This window comes from Stigmatopora argus, chromosome 7, assembly GCF_051989625.1.
Source record: "Stigmatopora argus isolate UIUO_Sarg chromosome 7, RoL_Sarg_1.0, whole genome shotgun sequence".
NCBI classification, from domain to species: Eukaryota; Metazoa; Chordata; class Actinopteri; order Syngnathiformes; family Syngnathidae; genus Stigmatopora; species Stigmatopora argus.
In genome coordinates this window covers 5,014,751-5,030,118 of record NC_135393.1, presented here as the reverse complement: position 1 = coordinate 5,030,118, position 15,368 = coordinate 5,014,751, and the positions used below count along the sequence as shown (strand labels likewise).

Genomic DNA, 15,368 nt, shown 5'->3' with positions numbered 1-15,368 from the left:
GTGTAGTTTGACAGGTGTACGCTTGTATTCAAAACACAATCGGTAACATCAACTGCCTTCTGACTCATCAAAAAAGGGCAATTAAAAAAAGCCATCTTTAGTAAAAAAAAATATTAATCACATGGGCTTTATATTTGCATTAAGCATCATCCAATCAATACAGATTTATAATTAGCATGATTGAATCCACTTGTCTCACAGAGAACCCAACAATACTCTCTATTTCAGTGATTCCAAACCACTGTGCTGCAATACATTTGGATGGTGCTCTTATATTAGATTGTTTTTTTGCATTATTCTAATGAAAATTATTAAGAAAAAATAGATGTGGAAATTTCATTCATTTTCTGAATTTATATTGAAAAGGATTTAAAATGGCATTGCGAATGCCAATTTCAATATATTCCAATAAAACAGGGAAAAACTGTTTGGAAAAATTAAGAAATTCTCTGGAAGAAAACCTCAAACAGGGGTGGCCAAGTCCGGTTTTCGAGAGCCCCTATACAGTCTGTTTTCCATGTCTCCCTCCACCAACACACCTGAGTCAAATAATCGGGATCGTTATGAAGCTTATGGACAGCTTGTTGATGAGTTAATGATTTGATTCAGGTGTGGTAGAGGAAGGAGATATGGAAAACAGACTCTCGAGGACCGGACTTGGTCACCCCTGACCTAAAAGATCTGAAGTTAACATGCCATTTTATGACATTTTTTAAATTGGATTTAGGTCTTTTAAATGATCAAAAGAAGACAAAAAATAAAAGTGTATATTTTCTTCTTCTGGTAGAAGAATACATTGAATGAATAAGGTTGAGTGTCGCCAATACTTTACCGTTGTCGTATAAACATTTTCATAACTCACCCATACACACACAAAATAAAATAAAGATATATATATATGTGTATATGTGTATATATATAGTGTATATATACATATATGTATATTTAGTGTATATATACATAGATATATATATTGTATGTATATATATATACATCTATGTATATATTGTGTGTATATTTATACATATATGTATATATTGTGTGTATATATACATATATGTATATATATGTGTATATATGTATATATATATACACAGAATAAAAATGAGAAAAGATAAACAAAATGTATTTAAATACCATATATAGCTCTAAAACATTTATTGGTCTGCTGCGAGATGTAAAACCTGTTCATCTGTTCAATAGAGGTAGTAAAACTTTGGTCTTTCTTGGTGGTAACCCAAAATATGATGCGGTCGCACAGCTGAAAAGGAATATTTGGAGTCATTAATACATTGAAGTGATAACTCAGTGTTATATTATTTCAGTTTATATATATATATAGATATTTTAAATTGTCTTAACCAACCAGTCTGACTGAATTTAAAAAAAAAATACTTTATTTAGGCAAAAGAAACTCGATATTTAAATGTGTTTGGCTGAGGTTATCAGATGCAACCATTAAGCTGCTCAACTTGATTATCAACCTGTCATCAACTTTTGTCACACCTCTAAAGCACAAAAAAAAAAATATTATCTGCATACCCAACATAGTTGTAGCGTCTGCAAGGACAGTCTATAAAATGTCCACCGGAGCCAGTAGCAGTCACTCCTCGTCAACTGCAGCATCTGCCTTTGCCTGTACCTCTTCACCATGTCTCTCATCATGAGCCGCTCAGGCGTCGCAAGCTCTCGCAGCATTTCCTCCGCCAGCAACATGAGCATTGGGGGCGCGCAGATGTTCGGAAGCAGCCAGCGCATCTCCAGCGTCTACCAGGGCCGCACACCCAGCGTCTACGCGGGCGCAGGGGGCGTAGGCACCCGCATCTCCCAGGCCAGCGTCAACCTGTCCTATGGCGGCCTCAACTCATACGGCTTCGACGCAGTGGGGTCCAACGAGAAGGGCACCATGCAGAACCTCAATGACCGCCTGGCAACCTACCTGGACAAGGTAAGAAATCAGTTTGGGGGACGTCTTCTTTTCCCCCACATTATAGGGCCCATTCATTTTGAATCTCGGAATAGAAAATTCAAGCAACAAAAATACATTTGCTACAATCATATAATGTCTGGTTATATTCTGATTTTCCTCTACTTTGCAGTTGATCGTCTCCTCCAGATTACACCGACCACATGATATATTATTGTACATAAATATACATTTTCATCATGCTATTTTCTCACATGTATTATTACACTAACCATATTCTTTGTGAAAAACATAATAGTGGCAATTAAAGCAATATTCACATGATTTCATTCAAAATGTGAATTATCATGCAAAATTTTAATTACATTTTTTTTGTAATTGGATGAAATATATGGGTAATATCTCAAAACTATCCTTTTTGATGACAACCTTTAAGAGTTATGGTAGTGTGAGGTTCTTGATGAAAATCTCCATTAGTGTTAATTGTTATTTAAATTACTATTTTTTTAATAGCCGTAAAACTGCATTTTAGAATGCGAGGCTTCACGTCAATATGATCTTTCTTGTGGAGAACATGATGATTGTCTGTAATTGTAATTGTTTGTGTTCAGGTACGCTCTTTGGAGGCTGCCAACAGAAAGTTGGAGATCCAGATCAGAGAGTTCTATGAGAAGAGGTCTCCCATTTCCAGGGACTTCACCGCCTACTTCGTTACCATCAATGAACTGCGAGTTCAGGTGACTATACCTGCTGTGCATTAGACAAGGATCAAAGACTGAAGTCTAGACTCATTAACAGCCATTGTACCTCTCGAGGAACCGGTTGAGGGCGGAACACGTTTCTCAGCCACCTGTTTTTCTTATGCATATTTAAACACCCTAACTTCTTCTGTTCGTATTGTGTACTTAAGAAAACTGGGAGTGCTCGCAGTGAATGATCACCTTTCAGTGCCATTTATGGCAATAGACGTCCAATGCATTTTTACTGGGAGGGTTGAAAGCGATCATCTGCTTTGGAGTCTATCACCTTCATGCATTAATTTTCTGTTCAACTTGTACTCAGAAGGTTTTCGGGGGTGCTGGAGCCTCATCTCATTTTCTGAACCGCTTTATCCTCATTAGGATCACGAGGGGTGCTGGACCCTATCCCGGCCAAATTTGGGCAGTAGGCGGGGTAAATTCTGAATTGGTTGCCAGCCAATCGCAGCGCAAAAGAAGACGGAAAACCATTCACGCTCACACTCGTACATAGGGGCAATTTAGAGTGTCCAATCAGCCTACCATGCATGTCTTTGGAATGTCGAAGGAAACCGGAGTACCCGGAGAAAACCCACGCAGGCCCTGGAAGAACATGCAAACTCCACACAGGTGGACCGACCTGGATTTGACCCCAGGACCCCAGAGCTGTGAGGCCGACGCTGGGGTTTTGTTGTTGTTGATACCAGAGACTAGCATCATACTATAATTCAAGGGAATTTGCCTGTCTTTCTTAACCATTTGAAGACTACGAATTGGACGCTAAGTGGGAGGGAGCATCTTGGGCATAGATGAAAATATCAACAAAATCAGGCCCAGATAATTGCAACATCGCCTTGGTCATAGGAACCAACCGGTTGATTTGATTGTAAAAAATATATATATATTTTTAGAAATAATGGTACCCAATTCATCAAAATTGGAAAAAAATATGATGACTTTCCAAGATAATTCAAAAGAGTAAGAATGCAGTATCTATTTAGCCGGGGACAAACAACCCTGCCACTGCAACTTTCTGCCTTACAGACAAGTGCGACAGTCAGGCTATCTGTTAATATTTTGTGGGCGTGCTGGTGCGGTTGTCCAAAATAATCAACAGAAATACAGTAGGTGAATTAACTAACATCCAGGGACACTGTATTTTTTGAACGAAAATGTTGCTATCAATTGGATTTGAGAGAAACTGCTTGGCCCAATAAATGAACATGTAGACTATACTGCTACCTACTGGACAAAGCGCACAGTGAACCCAATGTTGCATGTGAATGTTCCGCTTTAGATCGCAAGAAGGTATGCCGAGAATCAGAGCATCATTCTGCAGATTGACAACGCTCAACTGGCGGCGGATGACTTCAAAATGAAGTGAGTTCCAAGAAAATGGAGCAAAAGTGCTTTTGGTTTTTCTAGATTTCCGAGCCTTAAAATGCAACGTATGTGTTGTGCAAGGTATGAGTTGGAAATGAACACTCGTGCCATGGTGGAATCTGATTTGATCCGTCTTCGAGGGGTCCGGGACAACATGGTCGTTACCATCAGCGACCTGAAAATGCAGTTAGAGAATCTCAAGGACGAACTGGCACAACTCAGGAGGATCCATGAAGAGGTCGGCTCATGTGTTTGCAATGAAACACCTTATCTGTTGATTATTTTAATTCTTCACAGGATTAGAAAGTTTGCTTGAGACTATTATCTGGGATGTCAAACAGGAAATGAACGCAGGAAGGCTACAATACAATGGCAACGTGAACGTTGAAGTGGACGCCCCGGCACCTGTGGATCTTACCAAAATCCTTCAAGACGTTAGGGAGCAGTATGAATCTATGGCGTTGAAGAACAAGCAGGAATTGGAACGCTGGTATCAAGCTAAGGTGAGATGGGAGACAACAACATGACCTTGGATGCAAAGTACCCCGTTGAGGAACTCAATATGGTGTTTTTTTGTTCTAGATGGAGTCCCTCCAGTTAGAAATCAAAGGTTTCAGCACAGAGGTAAAGACCTTTTCTTCCCAACTTTCGGAGCTGAAGCGGACGTACCAGAGTTTGGAGATCATGTACCAGGGTATCCTCGCAGAGGTGAGCCATTTCCCCATCAAGTTTTTACCCATGGCCTTTCCACTAATTAATATTTCCGTCCTCTGGCGCGCAGATCGAATGCCTCCGTCAGAACCTGTCCGAAACCAAGATGCGATACAGTAACCAGCTCAGTCAAGTGCAGATGACCATCAACAGTTTGGAGGTGGAGCTGCAGCAACTGAAAGTTTCCATCGAGCAACAGCAGACGGAGTACAAAATACTCCTTGACATCAAAATGAGACTGGAGAGGGAGATCGCAGAGTACCGCCGTCTGCTGGATGGAGAGTCTTACGAACAGAAAAAGTGAGATATCATCCGTTGAGTCCAATCATGACATGACATGTTTGACCTTACTCATGTTACACCGTTGTCTCTCCTTAAAGGCCATTGGTCATTAGCAAAGTGGTGGTGGAAGGTAAGCCACGAGCAGTCTTCTATTCGTGAAATGACCATGTGAATGTTGTCCTAACCCTTTTCCTTCCCCTTTCCACTTGTGCAGAACACAAGCCCCAAATAGAGAGGAGAGTGAGGACCATTGTGGAAAATATCGTCGATGGGAAGGTGGTGTCCACCAGCGTGGATACCCAGAGACAAGATTTATAAATGGTTGAAATATTCCTCAGATGAACCATTGTAATCACCTTTCATCCATCCTTTCCCGGTTAAAAGGCAATGAAAAAAAAACTGTTTTAATCTCGTAGGCGCTCCTATTTTCCACAAATACAATTATGGAGAAAAAAAAGATCTTAACTCAATACCAGGAGAAAAATTATGACAAAATCAGTACGAATATGACATAGGGAGTGCCAATAATCCATTGTCTTTTGGTTATTCTTTTGAATATGACACACACAAATGGCTGTCTTCAATTTTTGGGATGGAAAATTTGAATTCCTGACATGAAAATTATGGCGATAAAAAATAAAAATGGTCTTCCCGCAAGCTCTGATGTGTATGCATTTTATTTGATTCTGAATTGCTTCCTTCATTTCTATAGAAATCACAAGAAAATTTCCTTCCATAATGTTTGTGTATGTTTCTTTGCACGTAACATTTTAATTGTAACTCATATTGGTGCAAACAACAAAATTGTAACTCATACTGGTGCAAACAACAAAATTGTAACTCATACTGGTGCAAACAACAAGAACACATTATTACTACTAATACTATGACCAGTACTACAAACAGATACTCCTATTGCGCCACGGGAAACATTGACATTATAGCATGTAGGCAGCAAGCTCTGGTTGTCTCCTCATTTTCTGAACCGCTTTATCCTCATTAGGGTCGCGGGGGGTGCTGTCTCCGGCCCAGAGACGGGGGACACCCCGAAACGATGGCTAGCCGATGGCAGGGCACAAGGAGACGGACAACAGTGCACACTCACACCCATACTTAGGGGCAATTTAGAGTGTCCAATCAGCCGACCTTGCATGTTTTTTTTTCTCCTGGAATGTGGGAGTAAAGCGGAGTACGCGGACGTAACTAACGCAGGCCCGGGGAGAACATTCAAACTCCACACAGGGGTACTGACCTGGACTTGAACCCAGGACCTTGGAGCTCTGAGTTGTCATTAACGACAATACACGTCCAGTCCATTTTGACCAGTCAGTTGATGGTACAGTCTGGTAACTGCTATAGGGAATTTACTACTCTCTATTCAATTTCCTTCTTAGACACTAGATGGGGTCTGTGTCTGTCTTTCCAAGACTAATATTTTCAGCCACACCCAGTTCATGTTTTCATTTTTATTGTTCACATTGAAAAGATAATGCACAATATCCTTTCAACTAAGTTTTTCAAAATGTTATTTTAAATTACAGAAATTGAAATGCAAAGTCTATAGTGTTTTTTGACACATTTTCCAAGTAATATTATGAATTCTACAAAGAAAAGAGACACTACCAAGCAAACAGGTAAAAAATTAAAGTTCCATATATGCATATATTTTTGTATGTTGTGAAAAGTTTTCTATACTTTAGCATACAACCAAAGTTTTGGTCAAAGTAGAGTACAATCAACCAGTGGCGGTCCTTGCATTTTCTCGTAGCGCCTTCAACGAATCAATCCAACCCTCAAAAACTATTTTATGGCTATAAAACCTCTACTGCAGCTACAGCTGCAACACATAAAAATAATCAATAAATCAATGCACAAAAATAGGGTAAAATCCACTTCCTAGCAGCATTTCATGATTAAATACAAATACTGGAGCTTTTCAGACATTACAACCGGGCCAAAGGGAGGGGGGGTGATTTTTCCGGGAAAAGACAACGATGAACGTCAATGGCGTACCGGCAAACATTGCCAAAAATGGGGTAAAATCCAGCCAAAAACAGCATTTATTGATTAAATACAAATACTGGAGCTTTTTAGACATTAGAACCGGGCCCGGAGTATCATTTCCCCGGGAAAAAGACAGCGATGAACGTCGATACGTCCATATACGTCCATACGCTAAAATGGGGTAAAATCCACTTCCTAGCAGCATTTATTGATTAAATACAAATACTGGAGCTTTTCATACATTATAACCGGGCCAGGGGGGTGATTTCCCCGGGAAAAGACAGCGATGGACGTCAATGGCAAAATGGCAAAAATTGCACTAAAATGGGGTAAAATCCACTTCCTAGCAGCAAATACTGGAGCTTAAATACAATCACTGGAGCTTTTCAGATATCAGAACCGGGCCCACAATTGAAATATTATTTAGGAATATAGCCATATTTTACTCACCAAAAATCATTTTTAACTGTACACAATATCCATCCTCCTTTCTTTCTTCCTTCTTTTCTATCGCCATCGAAGCTAATGCTGAAAGTCGAGCCTGTCCTGTTGTATTTCTGGCATAGTCCGTCTTGAAAATGGCTTTAAATCAACACAACAATATATTTGCTTGTGCAGCTCGCTGTAGACACAGTTTGGTAGCTCTGGCTAATCACTAGCCAATCATAGTTAGTGAAAGCAATGACGTATCCCTACGCCTGCGACAATGCATTGTGGTGTTCCCAACTCGAAATCTTGGTTAAAGCAACAGTCTTATCGACGCTTGTTTAATGCAGCAGAGCCTGCAGAACTGATTGTGAAGGCCTTGAGGCAGATTTTTGACCCTGGCAACAAATAATGGCTGAAATGTGATTGGTTAAATGCTTCAATATGAAAACACACATCTGGAAGCAGTGCAACAAGGGGGGAAAGCAATGAAAGGACGCTAACAGACACTTTGGAATTATTAATAAGTATTCATGGAGAAAATATAATATATGATTCAGATATTTCTTAGGCCAGCAGAGAAGGCCTTGAAGGCCCAGACGGCCCGCCACTGCAATCAACACATTCACAATTATATATGATAACCATCATCCATCATGTCCTCATTGTTAAAGAATTAAGTACCCCCACCCTCCTTCTACTGTCACTTTTGGACGACTCATCTCATCTCTCATCTCATTTTCTGAACCGCTTTATCCTCATTAGGGTCATGGGGGGTGCTCGAGCCAATCCCAGCTATCCCCGGGCCAGAGGCGGGGGACACCCCGAATTGGTGGCCAGCCAATCACATGGCATAAGGAGACGGACAACCATGCACACTCACTCCCATACTAGACACACCCACACATAGTGGCATTTTAGAGTGTCCAATCAGCCTACATTCATGCTTTTAGAATTACCCAGAGGAAACCCACGCAAGCCCAGGGAGAACATGCAAACTCCACACAGGTGGACCGACTTGTACTTGAACCCAGGACCCCAGAGCTGTGAGACTGAGACGCTAACTACTCGCCCTCTTTTGGACGACTTGTACACAATTAAACACTACCATTAAACTTCTCAGCAATATAGGACTTTGAATTTTTCATTTATAATTCGACATTCAGGTGGAAAAACCTTGTTTTATTATTAAGGCCATTACCAATAGATCACCATCAACTGTAAAACAATTTTGGAATTAGTAAGTAAGGGTGTTGTCCTGGGCAATGTTCCCTCTAATTTTTCACATGTCTGGGCATACAGACAACCTCCCTGAGCATACAGAGGACCAGTGTGAGCAACAGCATAAGTGCTCACAATTGGGACACACCAGTATCACACCTGCCATAAGCAGGTGCATTTATACTACCCATAAATGATCTAGTCATAATAAAATGTAATGATTTATATCTATGAATAAAACGTCTTAATAAATAGCACTAGAACATGCACAAATCTGACAATTTTACCATATATTTCATGTCTGTCCTACTCACTTCTCATTCTCATTCAAGTGACTTTTCTGCTGAATGTGTCACTTGAGATAGTGAAGCTTCCATTTATATGCAATATTTTTCCATCGGAAAACTCGCTTACAACTTTAGCTTCGCTGCATGTTTTGCAGAGCAGACCTTTCTCGCCCAATTTCACCGCTTGTTCTTCTCTTTGTACATACTCCGAGAGCTATTCCATCTTAATTTCTTTTTTACTTTGACTTGTTGAGTGGCTCTGCCACAGCCCAGTCGTTTCGCCATAATAAAAGCTTGGTAGGAGCTCCAACGAACCATTTGCTATATGCTAATTTGCAAAACACATGCACCTACGTTAAACACGTAACTAACGCAGCCAATCAATGTCGTTAACGTTTACTCCTGCCGCGGAAGTAAATACACGTCACGTGAACCGCATAATATCATTGGCTAGACGCAATGTTATTCATAATTTTATTTGTAATTTCCATTTGTTGTCGTTCTTCAGTGACAGGCTGCCACTCTCTGAGTTGTATTGCAAATTGCCAAAGAAAAAAATTGTAATGTGTTATATTTTTTTGACAATTCAGGTTGGATTTTATTTTGTGCGCTGCATATGTTTGCTGTGCGCAGAGAACACGAGACTAGTGCGCAATTACACACACACGCAGCTTAGAGGGAAAATTGGTCCTGGATTCAAATCCAGGTCAGTCCACCTGTGTTAAGTTTGCATGTTCTCCCTGGGATTGCGTGGGTTTCCTCTGGGCACTCCGGTTTCCTCCCACATTCCAAAAACATGGTAGGCTGATTGGACACTCTAAATTGCCTCTAGGTATGGGTGTGAGTGTGCATGGTTGTCCGTCTCCTCGTGACCTGTGATTGGCTGGCCGTTTTTTCTTTCTTTCCCATAACTGCCTTCCGCTTCTCTGACATTTCAGCAGTGGTGGACCGTCAGGGCCTGCAAGGCATTCTCTGCTGGCCTGAAAAATATCTGAATCACAGACTTCTGTTAATTATGTTTCTTCCATGAATACTTATTAAATAATTCCAAATTGTCTGTCAGCTTCCTTTCATTGCTTTTCCACTGGTTGCGCTGCTTCCAGATGTGTGTTTTCATATTCAAGCATCTAACCAATCACATTCCAGCTATTATTTGTTGCCAGGGTCAGAAATCTGCCTTGAGGCTTTCACAATCAGTTCTGCAGGCTCTGCTGCATAATACAAGCATCGATAAAACTGTTGCTTTAACCAATCAGATTTCGAGTTGGCGACACCAATGCCTTCTCGCAGTCGTAGGGATACGGCATCGCTTTCACCAATTATGATTGGCTAGTGATAGAGTGGACTAGCTAGAGCTACCAAACTGTATCTGGAGCGAGCTGCACAAGCGAATATATTGTTGTGTTGAATTAATAGCGGTTTTGTCAACCCGCCATGGCTGAAGGAGCAGAAGAAATGGATTTGTTTGCAGATTTACTGTCAAAGCCATTTTCAAGATGGACTTTTCAAGAAAAGCTGGACATCATTAAGAAAGGTCGGACAACTGCGAAACAAGCAAGCCTGTCACAACCAGAAAACGAACATTTTCAGCACTAAATCGAATAAAAACTTATGCCAGAAATACGACAGAACAGGTTCGACTTTCAGCATTAGCCTCGATGGCGATAGAAAAGGAGGATGGATTTTGCGTGCAGATAATAAGGATTTTAGTAAAATATGGCTATATTTCTAAATAATATTTCAATTGTATGAGGTTATTATTGATGCTTTTTTATGTGTTGCAGCTGTAGCTGCAGTAAAGGTTTTATAGCCATTAAATAGTTCTTGAGGGCTGGATTGATTCAGACATAGCTGAAGGTGTCGGTATGAAATTCACGTCCCGCCACTGCATTTCAGTATAATAGTACAACACTTTTCGAATACAAATAGAACAAAAATAGTAGTAGTGGGGCAAAACAACACGCCAGTAATGCTACTAATAAGAGTATATCATATTCCCCTATTTAACATTTAGTACTCCAAGTACATAGTAACCATCTGAAGTTGTTATTTGACTAATAAGCTAAAATATCTTGCCAATAGAATCTTCTATTGCATGGACTGGCCGGATAACAAGGATAATTGGTGGATGGCGGATACTAAAACAGTGAATGAATCTTTATCGACAAAATGGGACTGCAGCCACTTGAAACACCTGCTCGGGAGTTTTGCAAAGAATGCATGCTACATTTATGACTGCAAAGAACAGTGATCAGACTGCAAAAAAACCCTAAAAGAAATCTACAAACAGTGTCACGGTACATTTGGTATGTATAATGTCAAGCAATGGGATTAAGCAGACTTTGTGGAAATGGTTACAGAGCTCCAATTACACTATTTGCAGATGGACAGTTCACATGTTTTGCAAAATCTGCTGGAAATTTCCAGACCTGAGAGAAAGAATGCCAAGTGTGTTGCATAACCCTTGATTGTAGTTAAGGGCGGGGCCAACACCCAGAGGCTAAGTCAACATACCACACAAACCTGTCCTAACCTGAATTCAAGCAGCCTGAGAAAAGACCACCGAAAACTAAGGGCGGGACTGATATGTTTATTTCATGCCAAATTAGTCAGAACATGAAATATTGTTTCATTGCATTTGTATCAAGCAAATTATTTAAAGTTTTATAAAAAAAAGTATGATTTGTGGAGTGGACAAGGGTCAAATACATTCCAACATTTCCACACCCAACTAAAAGCACTTCAGGCACTCGCTTGTCTAAGCACAAATTATACCTTGCTGACATGCACTAACTGCTTTCCCCTAAAGCCTAAATATTTCTTGTCAACCAAGTATTTGTCTATAAAGTCATTTGAACTGAGTGTTCCCATTAAGAGGTAGAAGTGAACAAATCAGGCAGCTGGTTGCCCAATGGTTAGGGGTGCTGGAGCCCATCCCAGCTGACTTCGGGCCAGAGGCAGAGGACACCCTGAATCGGTGGCCAGCGGATTGCAGGGTACAAGGATCCCGACAACCATGCACACTCACACTTTTTGGAATGTAGGAGGAAACCGGAGTACCCGGAGAAAACCCACTCCGGCCTGGGGAGAACATTCAAAATCCACACGGGTGGACCGACCTGGATTTGAACCCAGAGCTGTGATGCCGTGTTTCAAATGAGTGAAAATTTTAGAGTCACTTTTTTTGCACATCTACTAGAATATTTAGCAACTCCAGTAATATTTCAAAATTATAAGTGATTATAAGCAATTTAAATGTAAAATAAAAATTTTGAGGGCGGCTCGGCGTATGAGTGGTTAGCACGTTGGCTTCAAAAGGGAGGACCTGGGTTCAAATCCAGGTCGGACCACTTGTGTGGAGTTTGCATGTTCTCCCCGGGCCTGCGTGGGTTTTCTTCAGGTACTCTGGTTTCCTCCCACATTCCAAATACATGCATGGTAGGCTGATTGGACACTCTAAATTGCCTCTAGGTATGAGTGTGAGCGTGAATGGTCGTCAGTCTTCTTGTGCCCTGCGAATGGCTGGCCACCAATTCAGGGTGTCTCCTGTCTCTGGCCCGAAGTCAGCTTGGATAGGCTCCAGGACCCCTAATGACCCTAGTGAGGATAAAACGTTTCAGAAAATGAGATGAGCTATAAACTGTGAATAAAATCTTAATCATAAATTTAAATGAAACATTGTAAATTGAAATGTTAAATCTAAACCCTAAATATAAATCCTAAATCTTAAATCTAAATATTACATTTAAATGGTGACACTAAGTATTAAATCTAAGTCCTAAATATAAATCTGAAATCTAAATCCCTTCAAACATTTTTGCTCCAAGATCTAGTTTTAAAGGAGTTAACCTTTCACAATCTACCTTTTTTACAGGCCACTGACAAAGCGCAGTACTTATCTAATGATGTATACCTCAAGAAAATCCATTCTCGATTCATGCTAATTCACGCTTATTGCGGACATGCCAAATTCATAAGAGCCTAGCTAAGGAAAACAAGAGCGGGGAGGGATGAAAATCTTATTGTTTTGCGATCTATCAATAGTTCCTTGGCGATCTACTGGTAGATTGCGATCTACATAATGGGCACCCCTGATCTAAATCTTAAATGTCTCAACTAAATATTTAGCTAACATGCTGATTCAAAGGACCGGAAGTAGGCAACCGGAAGTAAGAAATTATAAAGGAGCTTAATTGAATAGGTTTCATTTCTTAACAAATGAGCCACCATCGTTACTCAAATAGAAGTTTCTTCAATGAATTAGAAATCCTGTCGGATAAAATCTTTCAAACCTCAAACCAAATTCCCAGTGTGCTTCCCTCCGAGATTGCAGCCACACCTTGAACTAGTCTTTCACATACCAAACTCCCAGTTCCCTTGTTACCTGGTATGTTCAAGCAAGAACATGTTCAAGGTTTAAAGACACGGTGTCCTTTTACCTGCAGACTAGTACCACAAACACCATTTAAAATGGTATAAAACAATGTGAAATTAAATGCAATAAAGCATAAAGTTGTCCTTATAGGATGTTTATCTAAGATTCAAGACTTTGCTGGATAAATCTTTGAAACTGAGAAAGAACTGGTTTTCTTTCAGTTCTTGTGAATTTGAACGAAAGGAGCAACAGGTAAGACTAGTGGCCAAAAATGGTGCTGAAAACGATCAAAATACTGAAGCGCACAACATTCCTTCGGTTTTTGGTTGCCAGATTAGCAATAAAGAATCATGCTGCATTATCGTACTAACGATGCATTTAAATCATGAAAAAAGCAGAAGCTAACAAACTACACATTAAAGTTATCAATGAACATGTGAACATACAGTATGTGTAGTCTATAACTAACGAATATTGCAAATGAAAAATTAAATGAGTACATTCCGACCGATATAGTCTTAAAATGTAAGTAGTTTATGTAGTTTGCAGACCCCTGGCTTTAGGGCACTTCAAATGTGGTGTGAAAATTTTAAAGTCTCATTTTTTTTAAATCACAAATACAACAATATTTAGCAGTTTCGATATTATTGTTTTAAATAATAAGTGCTAAATCTAAATCATACATTTAAATGTTTCCCACCATTTGTTGCCTGGACATCGTGAGACGCAAAGATTTTCAAAGGTGTGTATGTGCACGTGCCCCAAAAATGCATATTTTCATTAACAAACCATGCAGGGAATATTCCTATATTTACTGTCCCAGTAACATTATTCATTTTGTTTTTTGGATTCACTTATCCATTTTAAACCCCAATTTGGCACATAAATGCAAAGAGATGGCTAGAAAAACAAATATACAGAATAAATCCTTTTTGATTAGAGTCTCTCAGTCGTAGTCCCACAGTGACTCTTTAAACCAAGAGAAACCTTTCTGTTTGCATCGAATTGTTGTGCAGATAACCTGCACAGAGTTGCAAAGAGTGTACTAATCTTTCAGGCACCAACTTGCAGCCTCGTTGTTTTAATTGAATTTCAAACCAACTCGACCAGAGCAGCAACATGTTCCAATAAGCCTATTCCCACTCCGCCACACCCTGTAGTCACAGCAATGGCATCATGTTGCACCTCTTACGAAAGCACAAAGCATGGACTCACAATGCAGCGAAGAGGACTCAACACGTTACGGCAGTATACATAGAATCAATATGATAATGTGTCAAAAACACGAACCACCATTGCCAACTAATTATGGATGGACACAGTATAATACCATCCTTCAAGATCTGAGTCTGATGAGTGTTTCGATTTTAAAATAAGAAGCTGTAAATTACGATTGAGAAATTGGTATTTTAACAACTTGGAGGAAATGGCTTCACAAAGTCAGTTTTTAGACAGCTGAGGTCACCAAAGTGGTGACAGAAGATTAATCTCATATTTGTGCAAAATAAAAGATAAAGTTGAATGAAATGAATCAATGTCAATAAATTTGCCATACTTATGTCTTATATAACTGGCATAAGTGGTATGGCTGCTTTGTTTGAGAATGACAGTAATTCATAGATGATTTATCATCTGTCAGGGAACTGACATGACACTTCAAACTGGTTAGATCTGACTTCGCAGCCTCAGGCTAAGAGGGCAGGGCGTCGACCTTTCACTATTCATACTTTGAAATATAGTGATTACAATCCAAAGTCATGGACTATGGTAGTTCAAGAGAATAAGGTGAGAAAGTGGTAAGAATTTCATGTCTTGTGTGAGGTTTATGGGCATGTACATATATTTTTTAAATGTCTTTAGATTCTAAGTCCCCCGTTTCTCCTTCAGATAATTTGTGAGTGAATTAACTTGAGGGATTAGGATGAGGGGTGGGGCCTGGCATTTTAAGCAATGCTCCTCCTTTCGTCTCAGCACGCCTTTACTTGCAGCAGAGGCCGCCTTCCACAGCATAAAAG

The 15,368-nt window shown here is 40.0% G+C and overlaps 1 protein-coding gene across 1 annotated transcript; it reads left to right on the top strand.

The window, feature by feature from the left end:
- The first annotated feature begins 1,536 nt into the window (after positions 1-1,536).
- LOC144077855 (keratin, type I cytoskeletal 20-like) lies at positions 1,537-5,697 on the top strand. The gene is made up of 9 exons (XM_077605919.1): positions 1,537-1,948; positions 2,539-2,664; positions 3,962-4,044; positions 4,129-4,285; positions 4,389-4,550; positions 4,630-4,755; positions 4,829-5,058; positions 5,139-5,170; positions 5,255-5,697. The coding sequence occupies exons 1-9, from the start codon at positions 1,652-1,654 to the stop codon at positions 5,356-5,358; spliced, it is 1,317 nt and encodes a 438-aa protein (XP_077462045.1). The 5' UTR covers positions 1,537-1,651; the 3' UTR covers positions 5,359-5,697.
- Positions 5,698-15,368: the final 9,671 nt, after the last annotated feature.